This window comes from Puccinia triticina, chromosome 1A, assembly GCF_026914185.1.
Source record: "Puccinia triticina chromosome 1A, complete sequence".
NCBI classification, from domain to species: Eukaryota; Fungi; Basidiomycota; class Pucciniomycetes; order Pucciniales; family Pucciniaceae; genus Puccinia; species Puccinia triticina.
The window spans coordinates 8959680-8985472 of record NC_070558.1 but is presented as its reverse complement, the minus strand read 5'-3'; the positions used below and the strand labels follow the sequence as shown (position 1 = coordinate 8985472).

At 47.3% G+C, this 25793-nt stretch overlaps 6 protein-coding genes across 6 annotated transcripts; 2 read left to right on the top strand and 4 right to left on the bottom strand.

Annotated features, from left to right (window-relative positions):
- Positions 1-8630: 8630 nt before the first annotated feature.
- Positions 8631-8984, top strand: PtA15_1A1006 (uncharacterized protein; the record flags this gene model as incomplete). Its single annotated transcript, XM_053165066.1, has 2 exons — positions 8631-8722; positions 8816-8984. The coding sequence occupies 2 exons, from the start codon at positions 8631-8633 to the stop codon at positions 8982-8984; spliced, it is 261 nt and encodes an 86-aa protein (XP_053017219.1).
- A 1875-nt stretch (positions 8985-10859) lies between these two features.
- On the bottom strand, positions 10860-11666 carry PtA15_1A1005 (uncharacterized protein; the record flags this gene model as incomplete). Its single annotated transcript, XM_053165065.1, has 4 exons — positions 10860-10932; positions 11000-11298; positions 11374-11572; positions 11644-11666. 4 exons carry the CDS (start codon positions 11664-11666, stop codon positions 10860-10862), a joined length of 594 nt encoding a protein of 197 aa, XP_053017218.1.
- A 1525-nt stretch (positions 11667-13191) lies between these two features.
- PtA15_1A1004 (uncharacterized protein) lies at positions 13192-13969 on the bottom strand (the record flags this gene model as incomplete). Its single annotated transcript, XM_053165064.1, has 3 exons — positions 13192-13427; positions 13641-13790; positions 13858-13969. 3 exons carry the CDS (start codon positions 13967-13969, stop codon positions 13192-13194), a joined length of 498 nt encoding a protein of 165 aa, XP_053017217.1.
- Positions 13970-15261: 1292 nt separating this feature from the next.
- PtA15_1A1003 (uncharacterized protein) lies at positions 15262-15666 on the bottom strand (the record flags this gene model as incomplete). Its single annotated transcript, XM_053165063.1, has 2 exons — positions 15262-15303; positions 15406-15666. 2 exons carry the CDS (start codon positions 15664-15666, stop codon positions 15262-15264), a joined length of 303 nt encoding a protein of 100 aa, XP_053017216.1.
- Positions 15667-15964: 298 nt separating this feature from the next.
- Positions 15965-16415, top strand: PtA15_1A1002 (uncharacterized protein; the record flags this gene model as incomplete). Its single annotated transcript, XM_053165062.1, has 3 exons — positions 15965-16072; positions 16175-16282; positions 16365-16415. The coding sequence occupies 3 exons, from the start codon at positions 15965-15967 to the stop codon at positions 16413-16415; spliced, it is 267 nt and encodes an 88-aa protein (XP_053017215.1).
- Positions 16416-16587: 172 nt separating this feature from the next.
- On the bottom strand, positions 16588-17077 carry PtA15_1A1001 (uncharacterized protein; the record flags this gene model as incomplete). The annotated part of the gene is made up of 2 exons (XM_053165061.1): positions 16588-16867; positions 16998-17077. 2 exons carry the CDS (start codon positions 17075-17077, stop codon positions 16588-16590), a joined length of 360 nt encoding a protein of 119 aa, XP_053017214.1.
- Between the last annotated feature and the right edge of the window lie 8716 nt (positions 17078-25793).

The window sequence follows — 25793 nt, the reverse complement described above, 5'->3', positions numbered from 1 at the left end:
TAATCTGCAATGTTTGCGTGAGAGGTCCGGATAATTGACCACCCTGATTGTTATAATCCTCACTGCTCATTCAATTCTCAACCCCCACACACGAGATCCATTTTTACTGAATAGCATCCATCTCAGGATGATTATCATGTGTTTTATATCTCTTGCATGTAGCTCAGCCATCTATAAAAAATTATTTCAAAAATCAGAATAAAAACAAAACAATTGTGATGTTCATCACATCACTCCATCTCATCTTGATTTCATTTGGATTTGCGTAGCGCACAGACCCAACCATCTAGCAAATAGACCTTGAGATGGCTGCGCACGGACAGTTATTTTCTGATCCGGTGGAAGTCGTAAGAATTTTGAGGAAATGGATGTTTTTAAAAAAAAAAATAAGGATGAAGATGCAGGTAAGGGAGTCTGAAATTATATCAAAAGGAGGGGAAGATGCAGGTGTACCATCCGCCAGAAACTTAGAAGGTTTGAGATTGTCAAGGTTGAGTTTTGGTGGCTCAAAGGAAAACACCACCAAATCAAAAATATCTCTCATGTGAACATTGCAGATTAGTCATAAGTCCCTCCGGCAAAGCCTCAGGCAAGAGAGGGACTTAGTTAAGTTTGATTTACCTGTGGAATTCATGGGTTGAACTCAGTGGATTCCAGTGCCACAGCTCACTTACAATCTAAATGGGTTCAGGAGCCTGGAAGACTTTTTGAAATGTTTTGTTGCACTGGGGTGCCATGTCACAGGGCTCAGCCCAAAAGATAGCCCATTAGGGGGTTTCAAAGTTAAAATCAGGCTGCCCAGGTCCAATTTTCAGGAAAGATTTTCACTTCCAAAAACACCAACCTGGGGGCTCTAGTTTGAACACCCCCAAAGTGCAAAAAACTCCTGATCTTGCATCAGGAGTTTCCAACCCGGAGAATCTTAGGCAGAAACCTTTTGTCTGTAAAGGGTTACCTCCCAACTCAGCTTTGCCATTCAATCTAGCATTTGAAAAGCTGTCTATGTAATGTATGACTGAATCAGGTTATGATTCATATCCCACCCCCGCTGAATGGGTGCAATTGAGAAATATGCAAGACTTCTTGAGGATTTTTCAGAAGGGTGAGATCTCTTTCAGTCAGGATTAAAGAAAGATCAAAAAGATCAAACATTAAATCTTCTTCTCTTCCTTATTTCTGACAAAAAGCTACTGCGGACCTCTCTGGTACTCAGTACCCAACCTTGAACTTGGTCTTGAGGATAATGAAAAATCTGGAAAATACATCAGTAAAGCTCAAAGATAAAACACTCTAAAATAGATAGAACTCTCTGCCAAACCTATGCTTGCAAAGATCAACAAGTATTGGCACCACATGCAAAATTATGCTTCCCTAGCAATAGTTTTTGATCCACAATAAAAACTTGACTTCATCTATTATTACTCTTGCAACAAGATCAAACTCAGTCAAGAGGAAGGTAAATTCCAAATAGCTCACAACAGAGAATTCTTTTGGACTATTTCCTGCACCCCCAAATAAAACTTCTTTATTTGCAAAAAAAAATGGCCTGAGAACCTACACATTGCTGATCTTTCAATGATTGCCCCACTAAGGATTGCCAAGTGATACCCGTTTGGCGGTACCCGGCACCCGCGGCCTTACGGCGGGTACCCGCCCGCGGGTGCCGGGTGCGGGTGCGGGTGTTGGAATTTGGCAAAAAAAAACCCAGGTACCCGGGTACCCGTGGTCAACACCCGCCACTGTATTTTGGATCAAGGTGCCGCAGCACCTCTTGAGGCCCTCAATGACCGGTCGGTGCTGGTCATCGAGAGGGCTACACAACCCCCTCGATGACCGGCACACACCGGTCATCGAGAAGGCACACCTCCCTCTCGATTACCGGCACACATCGGTCATCAAGAAGGTGCACAACCCTCTTGATGACCGGTAGAGGTCAGTCATTGAGAGGGTCTTACTCAGCCCTCTTGATGACCGGCACACACCGCCCATCAAGAAGGCACCCTCCCTCTCAATGACCGGCCCACACCGGTCATCAAGAAGGCACACCTCCCTCTCAATGACCGGCACACATTGGTCATTGAGAAGGCACATTTCTTCCATGCAAGTACCCGCGGTACCCGCGAAAAACACCCGCGGTACCCGCCCGCGGGTGCCGGGTGGGATCGCGGGTGTCCAGATTTGCTAAAAACAGCGGCGGTACCCGCACCCGCCGCGGGTACCCGGGTTCACTTGGCGATCCTTATGTCCCACCCAGCCTTACTCTTTCAAAGAAGCTTGCAAAAGGTGTTTGAAGTCTACATTTTGCCTGCCCGGCACAAGAATGCCTCCTCGGGTTTCAGCAACCCCTCTTGATGGCCGCCAATGTAAGCAGTCATGAAGTGGAGAAGGGAGTATGTACTCCATTTGATGGCCAGTTTCCTCGGCAGGCATGTACAAGCATCGCAAATTCTACCTGGTGGGAAGTAATCATCCTCGGCAAGCATGTATGTGCAGGTGGTTGCCGGGGAGCAACCTTGGCGAGCATGGAGACTAGAAGGTGACTTCCGAGGAGCAATATTCCCCCCAGGCCTGGCAAGCCAAGACACCTTCTGTTGTCCGGCCAGCCAATACACTTCCCTGCCGTCCGCCGAAAGCAGCCTTTCTTGGCTAGCTGGTACAGACTTCTCCATAGTGAAATACTTCCTGATGGGCAGGTGCTCACCAAAGAACACACATCCCGGTGTTGATGAGGTGTACCCGCTGGCCAAGCCGCGGATCCAGAAGGTGCAAGAACCCAATAGGCTCTACGACGTAGTTAAGTTTTTTTACACTGTTGTGGTCCTGGTGGATGATCAACCATTGCTGATTGTATCATTGCAACTGCCTCTCTTTTTGGAATTAGAGAAGTTTTATTCAATTCCTCCTATTTCCCTAGCTATGCACCCAAACGTGAAAAATTGAATTTCCTAGAAAAGGCTGTGAATGCAGATACTTTACAAAACCCTCTTGATGATAATCACAACAACGACTGATTCCATGTATTTCTGACTTCTGCTGAATGCCATGCCTTTTCTGTGAAATCTGAGCTTGATCTTTCCCTCAAGAAACCCACTGTGATAGTTCCCAAGAGAAACCACTTTAAAATCCTTGACTTGTGGAAAACCAACCAGGCTGAACTACCTCATCTCTCCAAACTGCAGTGCTGATGGTACCAATGAACTCTGTAGCTTCAGAACTGGCTTTCTCAGTGTGTCAGCCTTAAGGTAACTAACCGTGTCTGAGAGGGTTGTTACTAGCAAGATGATAGTGTAAGATGCCAAGGATGGGCAAAAGGGTTCATGGCAAGACCTGTAAAAGGTTTCACTCTATCAGTAATCTTGACTAAGAGGCTTGCTCAATGAAGGAGCATCCAGATCAACACAAGGTGTTAATAGGCATCCAAGGAATAACTCAACTTGGGTTTGTGGTTTTACCTCCAAAAAGGTAAGGGTAATGAAGAGTTGATGTTCTTCCTTAATTGAAAGATGGGTGAGAATGAAAGCCCTGTTTAACTAGAGTATGGGTTAAACTTTGCTGTAATAATATTCTGAGGGATAAACAGTCCTGGGGGGCGTGTTTATATAGAGGGAAAAGAGCAGGAGGGGATTTGAGGCGCTGGGAGGCGCTTCAGGACCAGGGGGGAACTGGAAGGGCTCCAAGGAAGCAGATCCTCATGAGGATCAACATTGGAAATTATTAGGGCAGTGTAATGATCAGCACTGATCCTAGATCAGTAGCTGTGTACACTAGCTGATCATAGGAATCAGTGATTCCATTCAGTGCTCTTTTGAATTAGATTACATCATGTATTGTTTATGTATTTATATCATAATCAATATGTTATGTAATTAGGGAATGAGGTGTAACAGGGGATAAACGAGTGATACCTGTCTTGGGGGTATTTCACGTGTACAGTAATGTTACAGTATATTGTAATCTTACTGTTTGCACGGAACTTAACTCTTATAACAACAGTACATTGGAGTAACTATATTTAACTATGGTTTTCTGTAATGTCATGTATAACAAGAGTGCATTCTTAAGCTTGTATCTAATAATATACATATGTAATAAAGGTGTAAAAGGAATGTACTATATGTAATGTGAATAATTGCAGGCACTTGGTACGTGTAAGGTACTTTGACATGTACTCTGTGGCTGACACAGTGTGTGATTGGATTCTTGATGACTTCAGAAGTCCACTCAGTGTACCAATTTTTGAGGCATTGATCTGTGTCTAAGATTGGTTGAGATATCCAACAAACAACCCTAATGATCACATAGATGACACGAAATTTTAATAATTACTCATACAGAGACTATTTTGTAACCATCACTTATCTATCTGAAATTCAACTTATGGCGCAAAGAGACTAAGAGCATTGATCTTTCATCAGAAAAGCAAGGGTGGACCGTTATGTTACCAGTAATTGGGAATGTAACTGTAACATAATCTTAAAGGGTATGTTAACCATCAGTTACAGATATTTTAATTTTAGTTACAATATCCATCAGAGAAAAAGTGGGCCTTTTTCTCCTAGTGACAATACCAGGATAGTTTAAACAAACTGGGTTACATTAGATTTTTGGCCAAATTTGGGTAACGCAAGAGGCAAGGCTTAAACACTAACACTACAAACACTACAGGTAAACAGGTGAGGTTCCCACATGCAGTGTCACTTGCGCAGCTACTGCAGTCACCAAAATTAGGTGATGCTGCACAAGGGAGCAAAAGCTGTCTGCCTGTAGTGTAAGCTAAACTCATTATGCAAATGTAACTATGTTTTGCAAATATGTTACAAAACTTAGCAGGTATGTTATCCAAAAATAATAAAGGTCATGTTCATGTTACATTACATTACATTACATTACCAAAAAAAAGGCATGTTACTCAAATGGACCATTTGGGTAACTAAAAAAAAGTTGTGGTATCCAAAAGGGCCCCTGTAATGTACTGTAACGTAACTGCTTGAGAAAATGTCTCATAATAAAATTGAGTGAATAGAGAAAAAAAGGAGGCTCTTGTTCATACCTAAGAGTACAATCACAAGTGGGAGTATAACAGTAAGGTGATGATAAGAGACAAAAAGAGGAATATAGGACAGTAAGGTTGAGGGTTATGGAAGAATGTGAGAATGTGAGAAAGAGCTTTAGAGCAAGGACAAGTCGATGGGAGAGAAAATAGAATACTCAAATGATTGGCATGAGGTCGTTGATGTGTTGAAGTGGGAGTGGACGCCGGGTTGAATAAACCCTAAGTAATTCCCAAACCGTCCAAGTAACGTTAGATACCAAGCCCACGGAAAAAAACACTTTACATACTTACCTCGGAAAAAAAGAGCCACTAACCAAAGCGTATGATGACCACATCGGCTTTCCGGCCTGGTAGGTGAAGCCGAGCATTGTGATTATCCTCCACAATCAATCCTCTTCTGGTTGTTTGAGTTCATGGTAAAGCCAAACATTCACAAGTCTTGTCTTCCCCCAGGAGAGCCCTGGGACCATGAGGCCCCATATAAGACGCACCTGCTGTGACCAAGCATCTTCCCCGCACTCATCACAGCCAATTTCCAATTGCATGTCAACCTGGCCCGGTGCCATTTTTCAAAACTTGTTTCGGATTGACCAGAACGTTCTACACCTGCCCTTGAATATACATAAATACTTATTACACTAATTTATTACATTAATCTTCCATCGCTTCTGCCTGCATCAGGATATACACGCACAACATTACAGGCTTTGTGCTTTATATCTTAAATCAAATCTAACATCCACAACTTCAAAGTTCAACCATCCTTTGTCATCCCCTTCAGCTCCGCTGCCCATCATCAACGCACCCTATCCCCCTTTCCCTTAATCCGCTTCGCCCTCCCGCCTCCCCCCATCACCTTCACTCAACTGCTCCACCAATCATCCGCAGCCTATATCACCACCACATCACTTCGGCCATCACCACCACCTCTTCCAGGCTCTTGATCCACAGAAAACATGCCACCCCTCACTCCATCCGCTAATCCTACGACCACATCTGCTCATTCTTCTGCGCTAGCACTCATTGAACATACATTCTCCGCAAACCCCCAACCTCCGACCAACCAATATCCCCTCATCCTAGACATCGAAGATATAGTCCCCGAGCCGTTCATCCAAGAGATTCCAGTCCCCCATGGCTTCAAACTCCCTCCGAGCACGTTACGGATGGTCCGCTGGCTCGATGGTGCTACACCCAGCTTCAACAGTTACCCATTCTGCTTCTCCATCCCAGGCGACTTGTTCCTCGAGGCATACGACTTTGTCAAGGCAATGCAAGCCACCATCCGATGGAACCTCAACAACGTTTTCTACAACAAAGGCCCATCCGCAATCAAGAAACCCGGGCGACCCGCCCGGTATTACTTCAAGCTGTACTACGAATGCCCTCGCAGCGGTTTCCACATAGCTCCGGTCAATTCCCGGAAAGAGGCTTCAGGACAAAAATGTGGCTGTGAGGCTAGATTCACCATCACTCACGACATCGCCACCAATTCGCTGCAGGTCGATTGGTTCTGGAAACACTCCCACGCGCTGAACACCAAGGAAGACATGGACAATACTTGAATCCCCAAGGTTGTCCACGACTGGATAATCGCGCGCGTCGATTCTGGTATTGGATGGAAGGGAATCCGTCGCCTTTTGTTATCTTGTGACCTTGACGCTGTAAGTCCTTTCTTCAATCATCTAGTGCGAGTACGGTTTGCAAGTTACAATCGATCCATAGCTGATTCAAGATTGCACTTCCAATTCCCTAGCTTTGTACTAGGACCGGTACGGCCGTTCCAGCGGCGAATGGTGTTCTCTACGACCTTGTCAACTACCTGATCAAGACACGCCTCACCATTCACACCAGACGCAACCCGGACGTTTTTGTTTCACTCTCTCTCTGGCGAGCTCATTTGCACAGCACCGGCTGGTACACTTACGCCCCCGCTCTCACCGACTCGGAGGACTTCATGTTTGCCATCCAATCACCCTGGCAGCGGGAGATGATGGTTGAACATGGTAAGACCATGATTTTCATTGATGCCACGCACAACTCCGTCCAGAACTACTTTCTCTCTCAAGGCCGCAAGGTCAGCCTATACACAATTCTCATCCAAAACCCCGTCACTGGCAAGGGGCTGCCTGTATGCTGGGCCTTCACCAGCTCCCTAGGAACGTGAGTACCTTTCATTGTTACCGCTCGTCACACCCAACCCAAACACTGACTTGCTACTTTACTCAACAAAAAAAACAGGGGGCCTGTTGCACGCTTACTCATGTGGATACGATCTTCTTCTGGCCTGGTGCCACACGCCGTGATGAGCGACTGTGCTTTGGCAATCAAGCGAGCCGTTGAGGAAGCGTTTGCTGACCTCATCAAACAAGCACCACTACTTTACTGGTGCCTGTTCCATGTCTTGAAGGCATTGAAGACCAACACCATTATTCATCTTGGCAAGCAATCACCCAAGGCAATTGAAGATTTCCGCCAGATGCTGTACGCCGTCGATTACCCAATGGGCTGAATGATGTTGTATCTCAGCAAGTGGCGGCAAATCAACCCGACGTATGCAACCTATGTAGATACACAATGGTACACTTATATCAAACATTGGTCGCTGCATTTTCGAACGGTAAGTTTTTTCTTGTTTTTCTGGCTCATCATCAAACGCTGTGCTAATTTACTGAAATCATCTATGTGTGAATAAGACCGCACACCAGGGTATGCATACAAATAATTATGCGGAAGCCTGGCACCGTGCCCTGAAGACTAAATACATCAAAGTATCCGAGTGGCCACGGATTGATGAGCTAACTCACACTTTCTGTGACATTGTCGAGCCTGATTACGGCCGGGATTATTGCCAGGTGAACACAGGATTTGTCAAACAGAGGACTAACAAGTATCAAAAGAAGGCAAAGGATTGTTCCAAAGGTTTCACGAAGCAGTACCTCGAGCTCAGCGGGGCTCAGGTATACAAGTACCACAATCATGTACGTTGTCCAACATCATCCTGAATTGATGCACAAAACTGACACAACCCTGGCCTTAGTTTCAAGTAGATTCGTTCTCCAAGCCAACTGAGGCATCTTACTGTGTGGATTACAAGCCCCCCTTTGGGGTCATTGAAGGTCGGCTCATTGCCTGTGGCTGCATGCACTTTATTTGATCCGGAAGTGCATGTATTCACATGTACTATCTGGCGCAAGAGTACAAGATGCTGGTTGTTGAGAAGGCCCCCAGTAGACCCCTCTCCCACGCCGCTAACGACATCAACTGCGACGCGGGCAGCGATTCCGATGTCGAGGTCCTCACAAACCCACGGGTACACCAGGCCAACCCTTCCAAGCGACCAAGCGCTACGGCTTTCTCACCTCGTGACTGGGACTTAGCGAAGAGGACTCGCCTGGATCACGGGGAATTCCCTTCATTTAGCACCGCTCACCCCGCTTTCTGGACTGGTGGGGTCAACGCTCCCATTGCTCCCGGTCCACGACCTAACAACGATCAACTCGCAACAATAGAAACCATTGTTTCGCCCAAGCAGCTGACGGCAAAGGGAAGAATGACACAAGAATTCAATTCCGGCATGTCGGCACTCAAGCGGGTCGTGGACGTACTCAAGAAAAAGAAGGAGCGGAAGGTGATGGCGAAGCATTCATCGCCAAGCGCCACGAACCGGTTTCAAGAGGTGTGCCACGTGCTTCTGTGATCGGTCAAAAATTGTCTAGCGGGCTTTACGAAGACTGTAGCACCGTTATTTCCGGGTATCAGCGATACTTCCCGGATGAACGGCGCCGAGATGGTAGTCCTGATTGGCGAACTGGTGGAGGTCGGTTGGGCGGCACTCAAACGCATGGACAACTTACTGAAAGTTGTCAAGAACTCGAAAGAGTTTGTCTCAAAGTCGGACAAGCTTTCCATGGCGCTTTTCAAGGAGTGACTTTTTGAGGTGGTCGGGGTCTTGGAAGAGGGAAAAGTATTGGCTCCAAGGGTACAAATACGATAGGCCAACACTACAGGCGCAATGAGCTGATGGGGCGATGACATGTATACGGCAGGTGGGGGGGGGAGGAGTCGGAGCTAGCAATTGTTCAAGATAATGTGGGGGAAACGAAGCGGGGGGCAAAGGGTTGCTTATAGCTTCAAGCGGTTCATCTTGGACCTCTGACTTGTGTATTTTCTTTGGCGTCTGATCTTCCCATTTCCCATCCACCTGGCAATTTGCTAATCTGCTTGTCTGTCACAATGTCATAATTGTTCGTCTCGGCTGCCGGTCCCGTTGCTATGTTGCTGATCATGTCTCTTCGTTACAAGCTGTGTGTCATGAATTGTCATAGTAGCTACAATTTCTCGATGATCTTTACAAATTTCTCGATGATCTTCCTTTTTTTCTTTTTAAAATTTTTTTTCCCCTGTAATCATTTTTTTTCGGCACTGTCTCCACCCCAACCGGTTTCCTAGTTAGGAATTACTTAGGGTACATTCAGGTTTGCGGAGTGGACAAAAGCTTGACTGTTGCCGGGGCGACTGTCGGAGATGACTTGTTGAGGTGGGCTTGCAACGCCACACATCCTTGCAGATTTGTTGGATGCAATTGGTGAGCGCCCAAGTGAGATCAGCTGATGGGAGAAGCAACAATGGGAAGTTACATACATTACGATATCTAGAGGGATTTTTGTAATGTAACTTCCCATCGTTACCAGATAATGTGTTACCGTTATTCTGGCAACATTGCTCCTTGGGCCGGTGAGTAACGTAACAGAGGGTGTTTTCACCCTCAATATCCGGAAAAATAACGGCGATGACGCGTTAACCGCGTTAGCAGAGGTAAAAATGCCATAAAAGGGGGAAAACTCCCCTTTTTTGCGCAGTTTATCCTTCTATAATTGCAAGGGATAACGTAACGAGGCTAGGAAGAGAGGGAAAAAAATTAAAGAAAACGTAACGGAAGCTTTGCCGCCGTCATTGTAACGATAACGGCAAGGATTCCGTTACGTTTTTGTTACGCTACCGTTACGGGTAGCGTAACCTCCCATCGTTGGGAGAAGGAATTTGACGACACTGCGCCCCACGCCGACCTTGGTCCCGTCGCGCTCGGGCAAGTCGCTATGCGGTCTGGGATAGCTCTCGGGGAGATTATAGGTGGGCGTAATCCTCAGTAAGGTCCCACGGGTGCTCCCACCGGAGCCTGCCGGACAGCGCCACCTTGTCAAATTGGGGGGTCTTGGTTAAGTTAGGACGCAAAGCAAAAAAGCTGCATGCAAATTGAGCTTTTCTGCGTACGTCCCTATAAGCTGAGGCCTCTCCGTAGAACAAGAGGGCCCCCGCGCTGCCCCGGCGCTAGCCTGTCAAGTTAGATGCCCAAGGAGAACAGAACGGATATTTCCCGCTCGCACTTGGCATAAGTCTTCGTCGGGAGAAAGGCTCGCGTGTATCTTGCCATCAGCTGTGTCTAAAACTGATAACGAGAATGCAAATTAAATTGAAGGTTGGTATTTTCCATGATCAGGAAAGAGAAAACACATAAATCACGCTCTTGATAAATCAACCACTACAACAACAAACAACGATAGCAAACAAACAAACAAACTGAAAATGGAGGCAGAGAGATACAGAAAGAAAATGGAGCGCGTTTCTACAAGTAGATAATAATACTGATCCAGTCGCAGACAAGCAGGCAAAATAATAACAGGAAAGAGAAAAGAGGGGTTGGATTCATTTGTGGAAAGGATGTGCAGTCATGATGGATGGAAGGTGATGAATTGAAAGAGGTTGTTAATGTTTTCTTTTAGTTTTTGGGCAAGTCATGGAAGGACTAGGCACTCGTTTTCTCTTGATCAGCGTCACCGTATTCAGGTCTGGAAAACTTGGAGGATTCGATAGTGATCCTGTGTTGTCAAAATTAACCCGTTAGAGTTATGAGGGGCTGAGATTTTTTTAAAAAAAAAGACGAACCCGATGAGGAGGAGGAGCAAGGTGATCCAAGCGATGACCGTGTAATCGACGATGGTCACCTTGTCCTTATAGAGCAAACTACGGCCGGAGAATGCGACGAGATTTTCGACGGTGTCTGCGGGCAGGGTGCTCGAGCTTACCCGGGCGCTCTGAGTGGCTGTCAGACAGCTCTGGGCAATGTTGATCGGCGTGAGGATGAACGCAAAGACGGCCATCGTCTTCCTACTGAAGTCCGCTGGACATCGCTTCCTGATTGCTTGTGGACATCTATCCTTCAAGATATAAATCGAGTTGAGGATCTTGGAAGACAAACAGTGAATCGAATCAGTTTTTTTTTTCTTATTGTTTATAGAAGAAGAGAGAGTCTCTCTTACGGTCATCAAGACGATCCCACAAGAAACCATGACCAACGCGACGCCACTGCCGACGATATTACGGGCCTCGATTTGTCCCCCAGGAAGCAGTCGAGCGATCGTCCGTTTGTCTTCCTCCAAGTCGTTCATCGCCTTGATGCACAGACCGATGACCGCCAGGGAGAGCGTCGTCAAGCCTACCTGGACTATCAACCGAAATCTGTTGCAGAATCATCCTCAACATCCCCGCCTCTGTGACTCGTTCAATACGTGAATCATAAGAGCACTTACATCCTGATGTCCGATAAGCCCATTTTTCCTTTTTTTTTTTAACTAAACGCTTTTGGTCTCCAGGAGTCTTTATCAGCCTTGCTTGGAGGTTCTGTCAAAAGGTTTAATAACCTGGCGGAGGAGTTTGGGTGGAGACGGGTACTGTGACTGAACTACTTGAGCAGAGGAAGAAACTGGTGGGGAGGAAGTGTGGGTGAGAGTGAGTGAGTCTTTCTATTATAGCACTGGAGTCGGTGGCCGATGCCTTTGCCCAGCCAGCTGGAGTGGGATCACCCGAGCCATGCTCGGTCGGCAGAGGTAGACTTGGGGACCTCCTCTCCTCGCCATGTGTTCGCGCGAAGGTCTCCTCGGCCAAGCCAGTCAGCCTCAGCACCACCGAGCAGAGCACTCGTGCTGACCACCTTGTCCCTCACACCATCCGCGCTCAACCCTCAGTCAGTTCACGCTGCTTTCTGACAATTGCTCAAGCAAAAACGTCATCATTACTCAGCAGTCGCGGCCTCACATCTCGAGATATACATACGTAAATGTTATTCTTGTATTCTGTTCATCCCCATTTATATAGCCTGGTCTAAGTTGGCAACTTCAACACCAATTTCATCTTGTTTATGCTTAAATTTTGACAAAATCTCCAAGTTTTCAGAGTCCAGGCTCGTCGGAAAAGACTATTTAGCCCTGTTCATGAAAGGCTGTTTTATAGAAATGTCACAAAGGTTTTTTTTTTCAGTGCTGTCTTGGAGTCGGGTAAAAGCTAACTTAACACAAGTCCCCCCTGGTGGGAGGCTCGCTGTGGCTGGCCGCGAAGCGGCCCCTCCCTCTCCTGCGGAGAGCCCTCGGGGCGGGGTCCCCCGGACTCTCCGTTCGAGAGGCTTAGTTAAGCTAGGGTAAGAGAGTCTGTAGTGGGTAGACCTGGCTTGTCGGGCTCTCCTGCCGACGTGCAGCCACCTGAGCAGGGCTCCAGTTTTCTTTATGTACAGAAACACGTTAAAATTGGGATTACGTGCCTGGATGCTTCATACCAAGATCTAAGGCTATGGGCATCCTGAAGTTCGGGCACAGTTAAATAGAGCCCCACATGGATGAGGGTGGCGTCATGAATCACTGAGTTGACAGCGAGCTTTTTTTTTATGTGAATTTGTTTATAATTTCCTAGTTTGTATGAAAATTGTCGAAGTGGTTGATAACGAGACCACATAAATAAGAGTTACAAACACAATAGCAAGACGAAGAATGGCCAAGACAGTATGCAAAAAAAGTGATTAAAACAGGAGACAGGTATACATGTGTCCATACAGAAAGGAAGACAAGGAGATCCGCAGAGGAGATCAGATGGGAGAGGATATATTATGAACGAGCGACATCCTTCACACACACACACAAAAAAGACGAAAGAACAAATAGGAGGGGGAAGAGAGGACATGAGGGAGGGACAGAAAGAGCAACAGGGGTTATAGGAGGGGCTGATGATAGGTATTTACAAGAGAGGAAAGTCTATAGAACATTGAATCAGGCCGGCCATCGAGACTGACGAGATGGAGGGAGAGCGGATCAGACGGGGGGGAGGGATAGTGGTTCGACGGCCTTCTTTTTCTTCCGACGCGGCAGCTGCGCACATGATTGGGCCTGCTGGGAGTTGATCTTGTTCAGGAAGATTTGCCGGACCCTGGGGGACAGACTGGGGGGTATGGGGAGGATCTTCTTGGTGATGATCATCGAGGCGGGGGCCGCTTTTTGGCTACGGCTGGGCGTGTCTTCCGCTGCTGGTTTGTGCTCGGAGAGCAATGCTATTTCGAAGGGCGATGATGAGGATGAGGATGAGGCTGATGAGGCGATAGTTGTTGAGAGGGAGGGCAGGGAGGAGAGTGCGGCTGAGGATGCAGGACAGTGGGCGGGGGATGTGAGTGTGGTTTTCGGTCCGGATGGGCAGGCAGAGCGGCGGTGAGCTGGCGAGGCAGCGTTGGTGAGGTGGCGGAGTGAGGGGGGGACGGGGGAGAGACAGTATCCGGGCTGTGCTCCGACTGAGTCTGGCTGGTAGTAGTGAGGCCGGTGGGGGAAGTTGTTGAGGAGGAAGGTGGGGTGTCGGTTGGGGGAGGGTGGCTGCGGGGCGAGTGGGAGGGTGCTGGGGTGTTCGTTGAGGGGGAGGATGTCTGCGTGGGGGTTGGGCTTATGAGGTGAGTGTGTGGTTGCTGATGGGGAGATGAGCTCTGTGCTTACGATGGTGTTTGCGCCCTGCTGGTTCTGGGATGATGAGCGGTAGTGCTGCTGCTGCTGATGGCTCGAATATCGTTGGTTCTTCGGCCTGGGCTTCATTAAGGATGAGTGCCATCGTATCGTGTCGTATGTAAGCAAGCAATTTGTCAGGAGCACTTGGCGTTGTTTAATGCGTTGGAGTGCAGTTGGCTTGTGGATGGTGGGCGCCGGCGGTGGGCAGAGTGTGAGCTGGTGATTAAATAAGCCCAGCTGGAGTGCTGGAGTCCTAAGGTTCCGATCCGGACCCCGCAGATCCGGAGAAATCCGGAAACCCCGCACGCCAGATCAAGGCTCGGGATTGAGCTCAAGGGATCCGGAATCCGGTCGGATAGTGAACAGCGCTCCAAAAGCGAGATTTATGCGGGTAAACCCACCCGAAAATAAGGTCTTTTCTCGGGGAATACCCGTTGAACCCGCATGAATCGGGTACCCTACCGGGGAATCCCCGGCATACCCGATCAAATTGGTACTTTTTTTGGGAAATGCCCCTTGCTTTCAGATCCGGGAAAGTCCGGCCGGATTCCGGATAAGACCAGGGTCAGGGTGCGGGATGGGTGATATCCGGCTCCGGGGCACCGGATCGGAACCTTATGCTGGACCGCCGCCAAGGAGATGGGCTGGCTGGCCCGGGGGGCTGGCGGAGGCTCAGTCGCGATGGGCGGGGTGGTCTGATTAGATAAGCAGCCCAGGCCAACCCAACCAGCCCACCCTCGATCCCGAGAGTGGGCTGGCTGTCAGCACTCAAGCCCACCTGCATACACACGTGACATGCTAAACTGCAAACCTCATGTACATACTCGAATAGCCATGGAGGCCGACCCTGTTCAGCCGAAACATGTCGTGAATGTGTCCATTTATTCAAATCCTCTTCCTTTTTTTCGTGTGTAGAGGACAGCTGCCTTCCGGCCAGAGTCTCCAGCAACTCAGGGATACCGGTCAGCCACGCTGTCCAGCCTCACGAATCGGACAAAGACTTCATTCCGTACACAACTAAATTATTTGGTAACACGGCCGCCGGGGGCGATTATGTACTGGAAACGCCGTGCTTGAGTCATCGGTCAACAGCTCATGAGCGAGCGACAGTGTACACATCAGAACAAAGATCGCGGACAGGTCCCCACAAGCTCAACACCGGCGGACAGCTACATATACGCAAGTCGTGAGGCTTCCAGAATGAAATTTCGTGCTGATTATGTATGGTCCGATTTCATCATTCGAATGATCTTCCAAGTAAAGCAGTTGACGGGCCGGGGGGTCTAGGCAGCGAAGAACCAGTCCCGTTTTTTCTTCTTCTTCTTGTAAGATTGAGGATATGCGACGCACAGTCGACGTTTGGTAACATTCGACGGTGGAGACGCTAGGATTCAATCAGACTTTGTTCTTGTTATCTTTGAGTCGGCGCATCCGTTGCTGGAAAAGAGGAAAGAGGGATAGCCAAGAAGACGAGAGCCGATCTCAGCATGCCGTGACGCCCTGTTGAAAAATAAGGAAAAGGCCTGAAGACCAGCTTACCAATCTCCATTTTTTGAATGGGAGGATAGGCCGTTTCTTGTGTTTAAACTCAGGGTAATTGAACAGATTCTTAACCGCCGTTGGCGAAAGGAGGATACCCCCAGCGGGGCCAAGCGCACGTCGACTGGTTGGAGGGGTGTACGGCCGAGCTGGTTCAGGCGATTGGTCGGTCGATGCCCATCTCCGCGAGAGCGATACGCCCAGGAAGCTTTGCGGCCGTAATAGCAAACGAGATAGTGATCCGGCGACCAGATAGGACATGGCTGATGTTGATGATCGTCTTGGATGGCGCCAGTCTCCAGGACTGCTCGATCAAAGCGCACTCCCCGGTGCCCCCGCTTCAGACTGTGCACTGCGCAGCCGACTCCCATGTCATATCCTTGCAGAAATGTTGCTAATCACAGCTTGGCTTGAAGAGCTGGCCAAGGAGGATGAAAGAAAGCATTTAAATTCAACGATACACGCCAGCACATTATCATCATCATCATCATCATCATCATCATCATCAGTGCTAAACACCTTCTGGCAGAGTAGTTTCGAATCGCAGCCAAATAGGATAATGCCTATCTCACAGGAATCGTTGGAACAGAGACTAGTAGAATGTTTCCCCATGGCGATTGAGAGGAAAGTGCTCGATATCTCTGGAGGGTGTGGCCAGTCTTATGAGGTAGGTGAAGTGTCTCGAGGCCTCAGAACTTCACAATCAAAGAACCCAAAAATATTAGCGCTGATAGTCCGCGACCTCTGCTTGCCTCAATCGTCACCTCAGGTGTTGATTGTTTCCCCAGAATTTGCCGGTAAGACTACACTGGCCAAACACCGATTGGTAAACGAGCGGCTTAGGGATGAGATCAGTGAGTTGCATGCCTTCAGTCAGGTAAGTGTTCTTTTCCTGTATATACATTCGGTTCTCTTTCTCTCGTACGTTCCATTTATCTGTTTTATGTGCTTTCGATTAGAAAACTTTTACCCCAGAGCAATACGCGAATGTGAAAGACAATCAAAAGTAATTGATCCCCAGTTCAAGATACGACGACCACCTTATAGAAAGCTCAACCACCTCATGCTGACCCTCATCCAACGAGGGACACCTTCACGATCTGATCATTCCGGTTCCTATAACGCATTCTGTTCTAAACGGCTTGACTAATTTACTCCATCGAAGATATACGTGAAACATGATCAACCGCCATGTAATGTACTGATAAACATCACGTTATCACCCTGCTTCAAGACGGCATTCATTCCACTCGGTTCCAAAAGCTCCCAATCCTCATCGTTGACCAGGGGCAGAATTCCCGGCTTGATATCCCATTCCGGTTCCCTCGAGCAGAATAACGAGAGCGACTTTTGCGGCTTGACCTGCGCTGAGAGAATCGAGACCAGATGACCCATCGTGTGTGGTTGGGCTAGTTGGATCTCCAAACTGGTCTGGTTTGAGAATAAGCTTTCCAGGCCGCCTCTGTCCCATCCAAAAAAAAAAAAAAAAAAAGACATCAGCATGAGTAAGATTATCGAATCATGAAAAAGACATCAGCATGAGTAAGATTATCGAATCATGAGAGTCAGGAAAGGAGTATGTATACACCTACCCAAATTCAACTTTCAGATCTATTAAAAACTGTCCATCGGTCCTACATTCGTTGGGCGGAATTCCATCGGCTTCAGACATGCCGTCGACGACGATTGGAGCGGAAACGAAAGTTTGTTTGCGTGCAGGCCTTGGAGGCCTAGTTCAACTTGCGGCGCGAACTTGGCAAAGTCCCTCGCCCTCGAGACTTCGGGCCCCCGGGGGGTAGGCTGAACTCCCGAAGCGAGCCTACGCTCCCAACATTGGCACAGCAAGAATGCCACTTGAATTATTTCAAGTGTGGTGTTTAAGGGCTTGTAGCATCCTCTGAGAGAAACCTGCACAAAAAACCAGCCACCAATTGTGCCTAACTTAACACAAGTCCCTTCCTTCCAAGGAGGCGCGAAGCGCCTCCGAAGGATGGACTTGAATATAATCTCCCAAATCTTGCGTGAGCGCAACCAGCCATTTGGCTGGGGAGGGCATTACAACCCCCAAATCACCCACAAGCGCCCTGATTCTGGTCATGCCTCCCAGACCATTGAAAAGCTTGTGATTTTTTGGTATATGTACGGCCCTCAAAGCTCCACATTTCCATAGCATTAGGAAGCTGTGGGGATGGATAAGTATTGGGCATTGGAGTGATCCGCCCAATGCAGGCCCAGATAAACTCTCGGATTGATCCGCTCCTTGTGGCTTAAATAGCAAAATGCATATGTCAGACACTGAGACACTAAGTCCATGTGTCTACAATGCAGAGTATATGTCTTATAGCCTAATGGCACAGCGGGCAATCGGATGTCGCACGCAGCCCGCAGCAACACCCGAGCCAAGGGGACCCCCTTTACGCGGGTGTCGCTGCGGGCTGCGTGCGACACCCGATTGCCCGCTGTGTGGTTAAAGACTTCTTTAATGATTGACTCATGTACATAAAGTCAAGAGTTCAATTCCCTGTCATTACATGAATTATGTACCTTTTATTTCAATGTACTATTATTATGTATTTAGTACCTATTTTACACTCTTTTGAGTATGTAATTAATCTTATTTCACATTGATTACATATCTGTTTATACAGAGAGAGATAATCTTATCTCTCTGTTTATTTATCCTGATTAAGCTTAATATATTTACAATTAGGGTGATTACATACATATTTATGTAAACCCCCTTCTGAATTCCGTGTTCACTCCTCCTTGGAGTTAAGGATCCCTCAGGACCTTGACTCGAAGGAGGGAGCTGATCCTGTAATATAAAAGGGGGGATCTTTCCCCTGGAGAGATTTCCCCCCAAGATTATTACACATACAAACCCGCCAAACTTACTATAAAACAATAGTGAGTGGGGTTTTCAATAATCAACTAACCCTATCTTTTCCTTTACAGCTCCTTCGACCTCAACTCGTGTAATTTCTAGGTACAGGTGATTGTTATCACACCTGTAACCTAGAAAATAACCTCTCTTTTGTTTGAAGCTACGGCGCCTGGCTTGAGTCATCGCCGCGTCCCCTTACTTTTGTAAGGGAGCTAGCCCCTCCGCTATTCAGCGTCGAGGTGTGGTTTATTCCCCCTGGCTGTAATAGCTATAGTGCGGCCCTGTTTTCGCTGGCCGCTGCCCAAGCCGCTACAGCACGTAATCCAAAACCCATCAGCCCCTCGTCACATAAGAGACGGGAGCTGACAACTGGGGGTCTGGCCGGGAAATTCATTCCTGTGTACCACCTAACCTAAGAGTTAAACTCCAACTCTGAAAATTTACTATCTCGTTGACTTCCTCCGCTCTTCAGAGCTCCGCATCCTTGACTCAACGAGATTCCCTCTGATATTTCAAACTTCTCTACTTCCGCTTCCATACCGCGTTGAACATAGCTCTTCATATTGCTGAAATCTCGGATCTAACCTCTGCGTTTTCCTTTAAAACCCGCAGATCGATCAAACCTTTCTCAAAAATCAGCGCCCGTACAACCGCTCAAAAACAAATCCCTCCACTTCAAATCCAGTTATAACTCGATAAAAGTGAGCTCTCTATATTTTGGTATTTATCAGGAGAGGACTGATTGCTAAAGCTGTATACGTCGTTGTGTACCTCTCAGTGTCCGCCGCCCCTTCCAAGATTACTTACTCAGGAGCAGTCCGATCCACTACTCCTCCGTCTCCTGGAGCGCTCTTGTCAGACCCTGCTCCCCGAATTGTTAAGCAACCTATCAAGAAGGTTCCGACGGCCGCCTCGGAAAGTTCGCGCACCGTGACGAAGAAACCTAGGATTGTTAAGAAACCTAAGAGTCCAGAAGTGGTACCACCCGAGTGGGACCAAGAGGTGACCAAGGAGCCAGAAGCGAACACGGAGATCCCTTCCCCGTTTTTAAAGGCTAGGACTCTCCCTGCTACTTCAGCCACCCCCGCTAAACCGGTACCAACGAAGCCCAAAATCAAAAAGACGGTCCCAACGGCCGATCCTGTCAGCCACTGAGACAATTGTCCATGTGCCTACGAAGATAATTACATCTAATGTAACCCAATGGCTAAAGACTACCTCAAGGTTGATCTAGATCTTGTGTAAGGTCCTGTGTTCAACCCCTCCTGTTGTGTTATAATATTACTTTTGTTGCAATCATCACTTTATATGTACTAAACTGTATGATTTCACACTTATTATGTATTTACCTTGATTGAGAATAATAATGTACTAATGGAGTATATCTCTCTATGGATTTACCATACATAGAGAGATTACATAATTATTCATGTAATTCCTCCTCTGAATTCCGTGGACCTCTTCTCCCTCCTTGGATTTAAGGATCCCTCTGGGGCCTTGACTCGAAGGAGGATCAGGTCCCTGTAATATAAAAGGGGGGGATCTTTCCTCTGGAGAGATCTTTCCCCCCAAGATTATTACACATACAAAACCCGCCAACCTTACTATAAAATCAATAGTGAGTGGGGTTTACAATAATCAAATAACTTTATCCTTCCCTTACAGCTTTTTTCGACCTCTACTTGTGCATTTTCTAGTTACAGGTGATTGTTATCACACCTGTAACTTAGAAAATAAACCTTTGGTGTTCTAAGCTACGGCGCCTGGCTCGAGTCATCGCCGCGTCCCCTTACCTTTGTAAGGGAGCTAGCCCCTCCGCTATTCAGCGTCGAGGTGTGGTTTCTTTCCCATTGGCCTGAAAAGGTTATAGTGTGGCCCCATTCCGCTGGCCGCTATTCTAGCCGCTACAGCGCGAACTCTAAATCCTATCAACTCCGAGTCACACAAGAGACCGGAGCTGACAGATCCCTTCAAAAGCGCCGAGCCGGTGTCGAAGCTGATCGACCGAGACCCTTCTAGCTCTCTTAATCAGATCAAGATTAAGAAGGTCATCCCTAAAGCCGACCAGAAGCCGCAAGTTGAACCGAAACTCGCTACTACTAGCAATCAACCATCCACTAGCGGTTCTTCTGTCAAAAAATCAGTATTTGACAACGGTTCTTTCGATCAGAAAACACGAGAGAAGCTAGCAAATTATTTCGTTCCTCAAGGACGAACTGTAGTCTCGAATTACTCGACTACCTCGTCTATCATCCCTAGCTCCGAAGACTCTCAAGAGTCCTATCCCCCTGCTGACAGCAGCGACTTGGATATTATTACGGGTTAGTGCTAATCTGTTGAATTATATCTATTAACGATGAGTTCTAATAATTCATCCCGATCGCGCACCAGGAGCAACCGCCCAGCTTTGCTCGAGGCGCAAGATCTTACCGGGGCCCCTAGAGGCCGACACGCTAAAAAACCTCAACCCCCGGATACATCCGATGCTCCAGGGCTTGAAAAGCCAGCTGGACGGACGGAATCTAGCGAAGGAGAAGGACGACGACGACATGATGATCCTCTGCCTGGAAGCAGCAATGAATCTCAACTCGACGATCGTCCATATCATCAGCCCGGATCAGTTCCGATCCCTCTATGGGGATTGGGACATTCAGGCGGAGTGGGAAGACTACCAGTCAGGCCCGAAGCACAGGAACTATTTGAGGAAAAGAGGACAGGAACCGACTCCGACTCCCGGGCCGCAACCCATGGAGTTATGGAGCCCGACTCCTCCTGCACCAACCGTGGAGCTCCCGACTCCTCCGATCCAAAAGAAGTCTCTCCCCTCGATTCCTCAACCATCCGGCCACCAACCGATGGTGACAGATCCTCCACCCTTGGCGCAACCAGTGCTGCCCAACCAGGAAGCCATAACTCCCTTGACGTACAGCACCATGCCTCCGCCGGTGTATCCTCACTCGACCGCTCCCACCCAACAACCAAATGTCCCAAGAGCAAGTCAGAACCATTGAGACCAACAGCCGAGGAACAACCAGAGGCAAAGAGGTCGAGGAGCACGTCAACAGCAGAACTGGACACCTCGGGCCCTACCCTACGAGAATCCTCCAGCGGACTCGTCACGCAGATGGGACAGACGCCGCATGTCTCATCAAATGTCGATCCACTGCGAGATGATACGGCTCAATCGGACGACTCAAGCGCAATACCAGGCGCTCGAGTCCTTGCGAAATCAGAACGGAGGGTACGACAATCATCGTCAACTCCAAGAGGACGAAATGATGTACGAGGGTTAACTTCTAGTGAGTTAATTCCTATCTTAAAGAACCTTTTCACAAGCATTGAAAAGGTTGTAGATTCTAATTGCTCGTTGTTATCGAAACAGGTTAACAGCGAGGTAACTATTAACTTGAGTAATACACTGAATAGACAGTCCGATTTGTACGAGCAAAAGTTTCGCTCTCTCATTTTTTCTTCCGATAACTCCATCGCGACTTTGCAACAACTTGTTAGAACGGTACCTCAAGTAGAATATCTGTACAAACAGTCCCCGCTACTTGTAGATACAAACAAAAATTGTAAAGATGTCTCTTCTAAGCTTGATGCCGTAATCAAACAAAGTGTTTCCACTTTTGATATTAAAAATATCCGTGACACTTTAACAGAACTTAATAAAAGAGAAGACCTCTCCAAAAAAGCGTTTGATAATCTTTTTGCACTGGTGTATGACAAGCTAGAAGACAATAAAAACAACTTAAATGAGTTTGCCAATAAATTGAAGCCTTTGAGTGAACAAGCTTCTTTGAACCTTTCTCACAATAATTCTCTTGACTTTTTTCCTCCTTCAAATCTGACTGCTCAAGCCAGCAAGCATAAAGGAAAGAATGTTGAGAAGTGTCATTCTGTTGAATTACCACCAGCTGTAGGAACTTCTACAAGCCATAAAACTTCAGAGCAAATTTGTTCTTGCCATGAAAAAATCTCTGAACTTAAGTTTGAGCATGAGCTCCTTAAAGAAGTTAATAATAAACTTGATTTCCTTGTAGAAATAGGAGAACAACCTATTAAAGACATTAATGAGAGAATTTTTTCAATGGAGAAAAAGAATGAAGAGCGCTTTTCTACTTTACTTGATAAATTGGAAGAGTTGAAAACTCTAAGCACTACTTTAGTTGCTAACTCAAGTGCTCCATCAAGTAATGTAAATGTTAATCCAAGCACCTTTGCTCCTGGCCCAACTCCACAAGCAGTGCCTAGACAACAAGGAAAAGAGAATTTTTTCAATGTCAACCAGACCAAAACAGAAATGGATCCTGGTAGACTTGATGAATTGTTTGAAATTCCTGTGACTACTCCTCACCATCCTCAAATAACAACTAGACAGGATATTTCTCAAGAGTCCAGTAAAGTTATACTACAAGGCTTGTCTAAAATGGAAGCCTGGCCTACCTTCTCTGGAGAAGGAGAGTATAATCATGTAGACTTTATTGAATGGATTGATACAATCCAACAAGACTCTAGAATTGAAGACATTGTTATTACTTCTAAATTGAAAAACATGTTCACTGGTGTAGCTCATGCATGGTTTTCCAGTGTTAGATCTATGGTAGGAGATAAACCTTGGTCCTTTTGGAAAGATGCAATAAATCAGAAGTATGGGACTCCAGCGTGGAGACGCAGACTTCTTATTATTTACCAGAAAGACAAATTTGTTCCTGGTAGTACACCAGCAGCAACTTGGGTCACAAGACAGTATAAGAGGATCATGGCTTGTGAACCTCAAACAAATCATGAAAGTCTTATGTTTAAGCTTTTGACCCAAATGGAAGGTGATGTTAGTTTTGCTGCTCAAAATACAATGAAAGACAATCAGACTTTAACTTCTCTTATTAATGCTTTGGAAGATATTGCAGAATATACTAACATAGGCAAGAGAAAACCTGGTTATATGCAGAATGGCAAAACTTACTCTAATCCTAATGGATCAGACAAGAGTCAGGATAATTCAACTAAGTCCAATACTGAAGTCAAATGTTATTCTTGTGATAAGACAGGACATACTTCAAGGAATTGCCCTAAAAATTCCAAGAAAGTAGCTGCTATAGGTGATGAGGATGACACAGAAAAACCTGAAGCAGATTGAGAAAGTGATTCTGGAAACCAGAAGGCTGATCCAAATGTCCTCTGTGTAATTCCTAACACTTTGGATTATTTCATCACACCTATCAGTGGTAGCAATAAGATTGTTTCCATGACATGTCGTGGAAAAACATGTAAAGTCCTGTTAGACTCTGGAGCTTTCAAGTCAGTTGTAGGACAGAATTATCCAAGTTTATTAAAACCAGAGTTTTGTGGGAAAAAAATTCAAGGGTTTCCCCTATTTTTTATCCACAAAACAACAAAGAAAGGGTTTTCCCTATCTTTTAATCACACAAAAACAAAAAAGGCTTCCCCTATCTGAGAAAAGCCTCTGCAAAAAACGCAACCTAGCCCAACACCAGCCGAAGCTGCTACACCCAGGCCCATACTGCCGCCCAACTCACCGGATGGGTCAAACAGTATGTAAGGAAGGCCCCCAGCAGCGCGGTGGCAATCTGCTAAGTGGGGGCCAGCTCTTTAACCCCCCAGGCTGTGCAAATGCATATGCAGCAGCGGGAGAGCGTGAGACGCACCGCCAGCTGGAATTACAGACAAAACGGATGCGGCTGGGGGGAGAATTTGACTGGCCAGCTCGCGGTCTTATATACCCAAGCCCCCGCGGGCCTCACTTGCCGCGCAACTGCCACCAACTGCCATGGCAAAAACGCCACTGCCGTGACAAAAACGCCACTGCTGTGGCAAAAGCGCCACTGCCATGGCAAAAACGCCACCGCCATGGAACAAACGCCACCAGTAACATCTGCCCTCGATGACCGGTCTGTGCCGGTCATCGAGAGGAGTAGAACCTCCCCTCGATGTCCGGTACACACCGGTCATCGAGGGTATTAACACCTCCCCTTGATGTCCGGGACACACCGGTCATCGGGAGGAGTAGCACCTCCCCTTGATGACTGGTACACACCGGTCATCGAGGGGAATAACACCTCCTCTGGATGACCGGTGTATACCGGTCAACGCGAGGAGGTGTGATTCCCCTCGATGGCCGGTAAAGACCGGTCATCGAGAGGAGGTGCTACTCCCCTTGGTGACCGGCACAGACCGGTCATCGAGAGGAGATGTTACTCCCCTTGATGACCGGCGATTCGGAGGGTCCCTGCGGGACGGCGTCCCCCCTCCACAAACGGAGGGACTTAGTTAAGTTAGGTGAAGCCTCAGGTGGCAAAGGGAAGCGCCCAAGCCTCTTCCTAGACAGCCGTTGACACGGCTGCAGAGGCGTTTACGTCTCTGAGACACGTGGTTTGGTGAGCGACCCAAGGATGGGCCCCAAGGGGAGAAAGGAGCTGACGAGGCATAAAAAGGGGCGTTCTCCACGCCCTCTCCATGACCTCAGCTCCCATTGTTCTCCCATCGCTCACATCTCCTACGGTTCCTACCTATTTTTCTTTTCAGCACCACCCACCCACCCTGTCAAATAGCACACAGGGGGGACGTAAGCATAGACTGTAGGGTCTAGCTCCGATCCCCCAAGAGCGTGCTCCTTTTCTTTTACTCCAGGAGGTTTTCACCCCTCTTGAGCCACCAAGACAGAGTTGAATCTGAAGAGTCGTCGGAAGCCCGAGAGACACGGGATGGAAAGCCCCCCCTGACCCACACACGGCCGACTTGGAGCCCCCGCCCAACGGGTTCAGGCCGGCCTAGGGGAGGCACAATGGCGAAACCAACGCGCCTCCCTGAACCTGTAAGAAGTAAGAAGAAAGAAGAAACCCCTCCCAAAACCTCGCGTAGAGAAGGGTCTCTCAGACACCACCACAACCAAGTCCCTGGAGGGGCCTACGTTGTGGTAGGTACGTAGAATGGATGACCGGTGTGTACCCGTCATTGAGGTTAGGTGCTACTCCTCTCAATGACCGGTGATGGCCGGTCATCAAGAGGAGGTGTTATTTCCCTTGATGACCGGTCTGTCTTGAGCAATTCCTTCTCCCTTGCTCACTGGTTAAAATCTTTCCTAGCTCCACATTGTAGCAATCAATTATCAAGCTAGCCTGCCTGTCTTTGGCCTGAATTTTTTTCTTGTTTTCTGGTCTTCTTGATGCCACTGCTTGAATACCAGTGATCAATCTGATCTTGTTTTTTCCTCAGGAAACAAGAATTGTTGTTTTGATATTTTTTCTTGTATCTGACTTTAAAGTTGGAATAAATTATAATAAGGCTCAGTGACAACCATATTGGACTTTCAAACTCTCCAGCTACTTAGGCAAACTGAAAGCTTTTTCAAATCAATGGAGACTGTCAAAATTTGAGCTGGTGGAATGACAAATCTGTTCAGCAGATATGATTTTCATTTCAATGATGGGAAGGCATCAAGCTTATCATGTATACTTTAGGATTCCCATTTAACCTCAACACC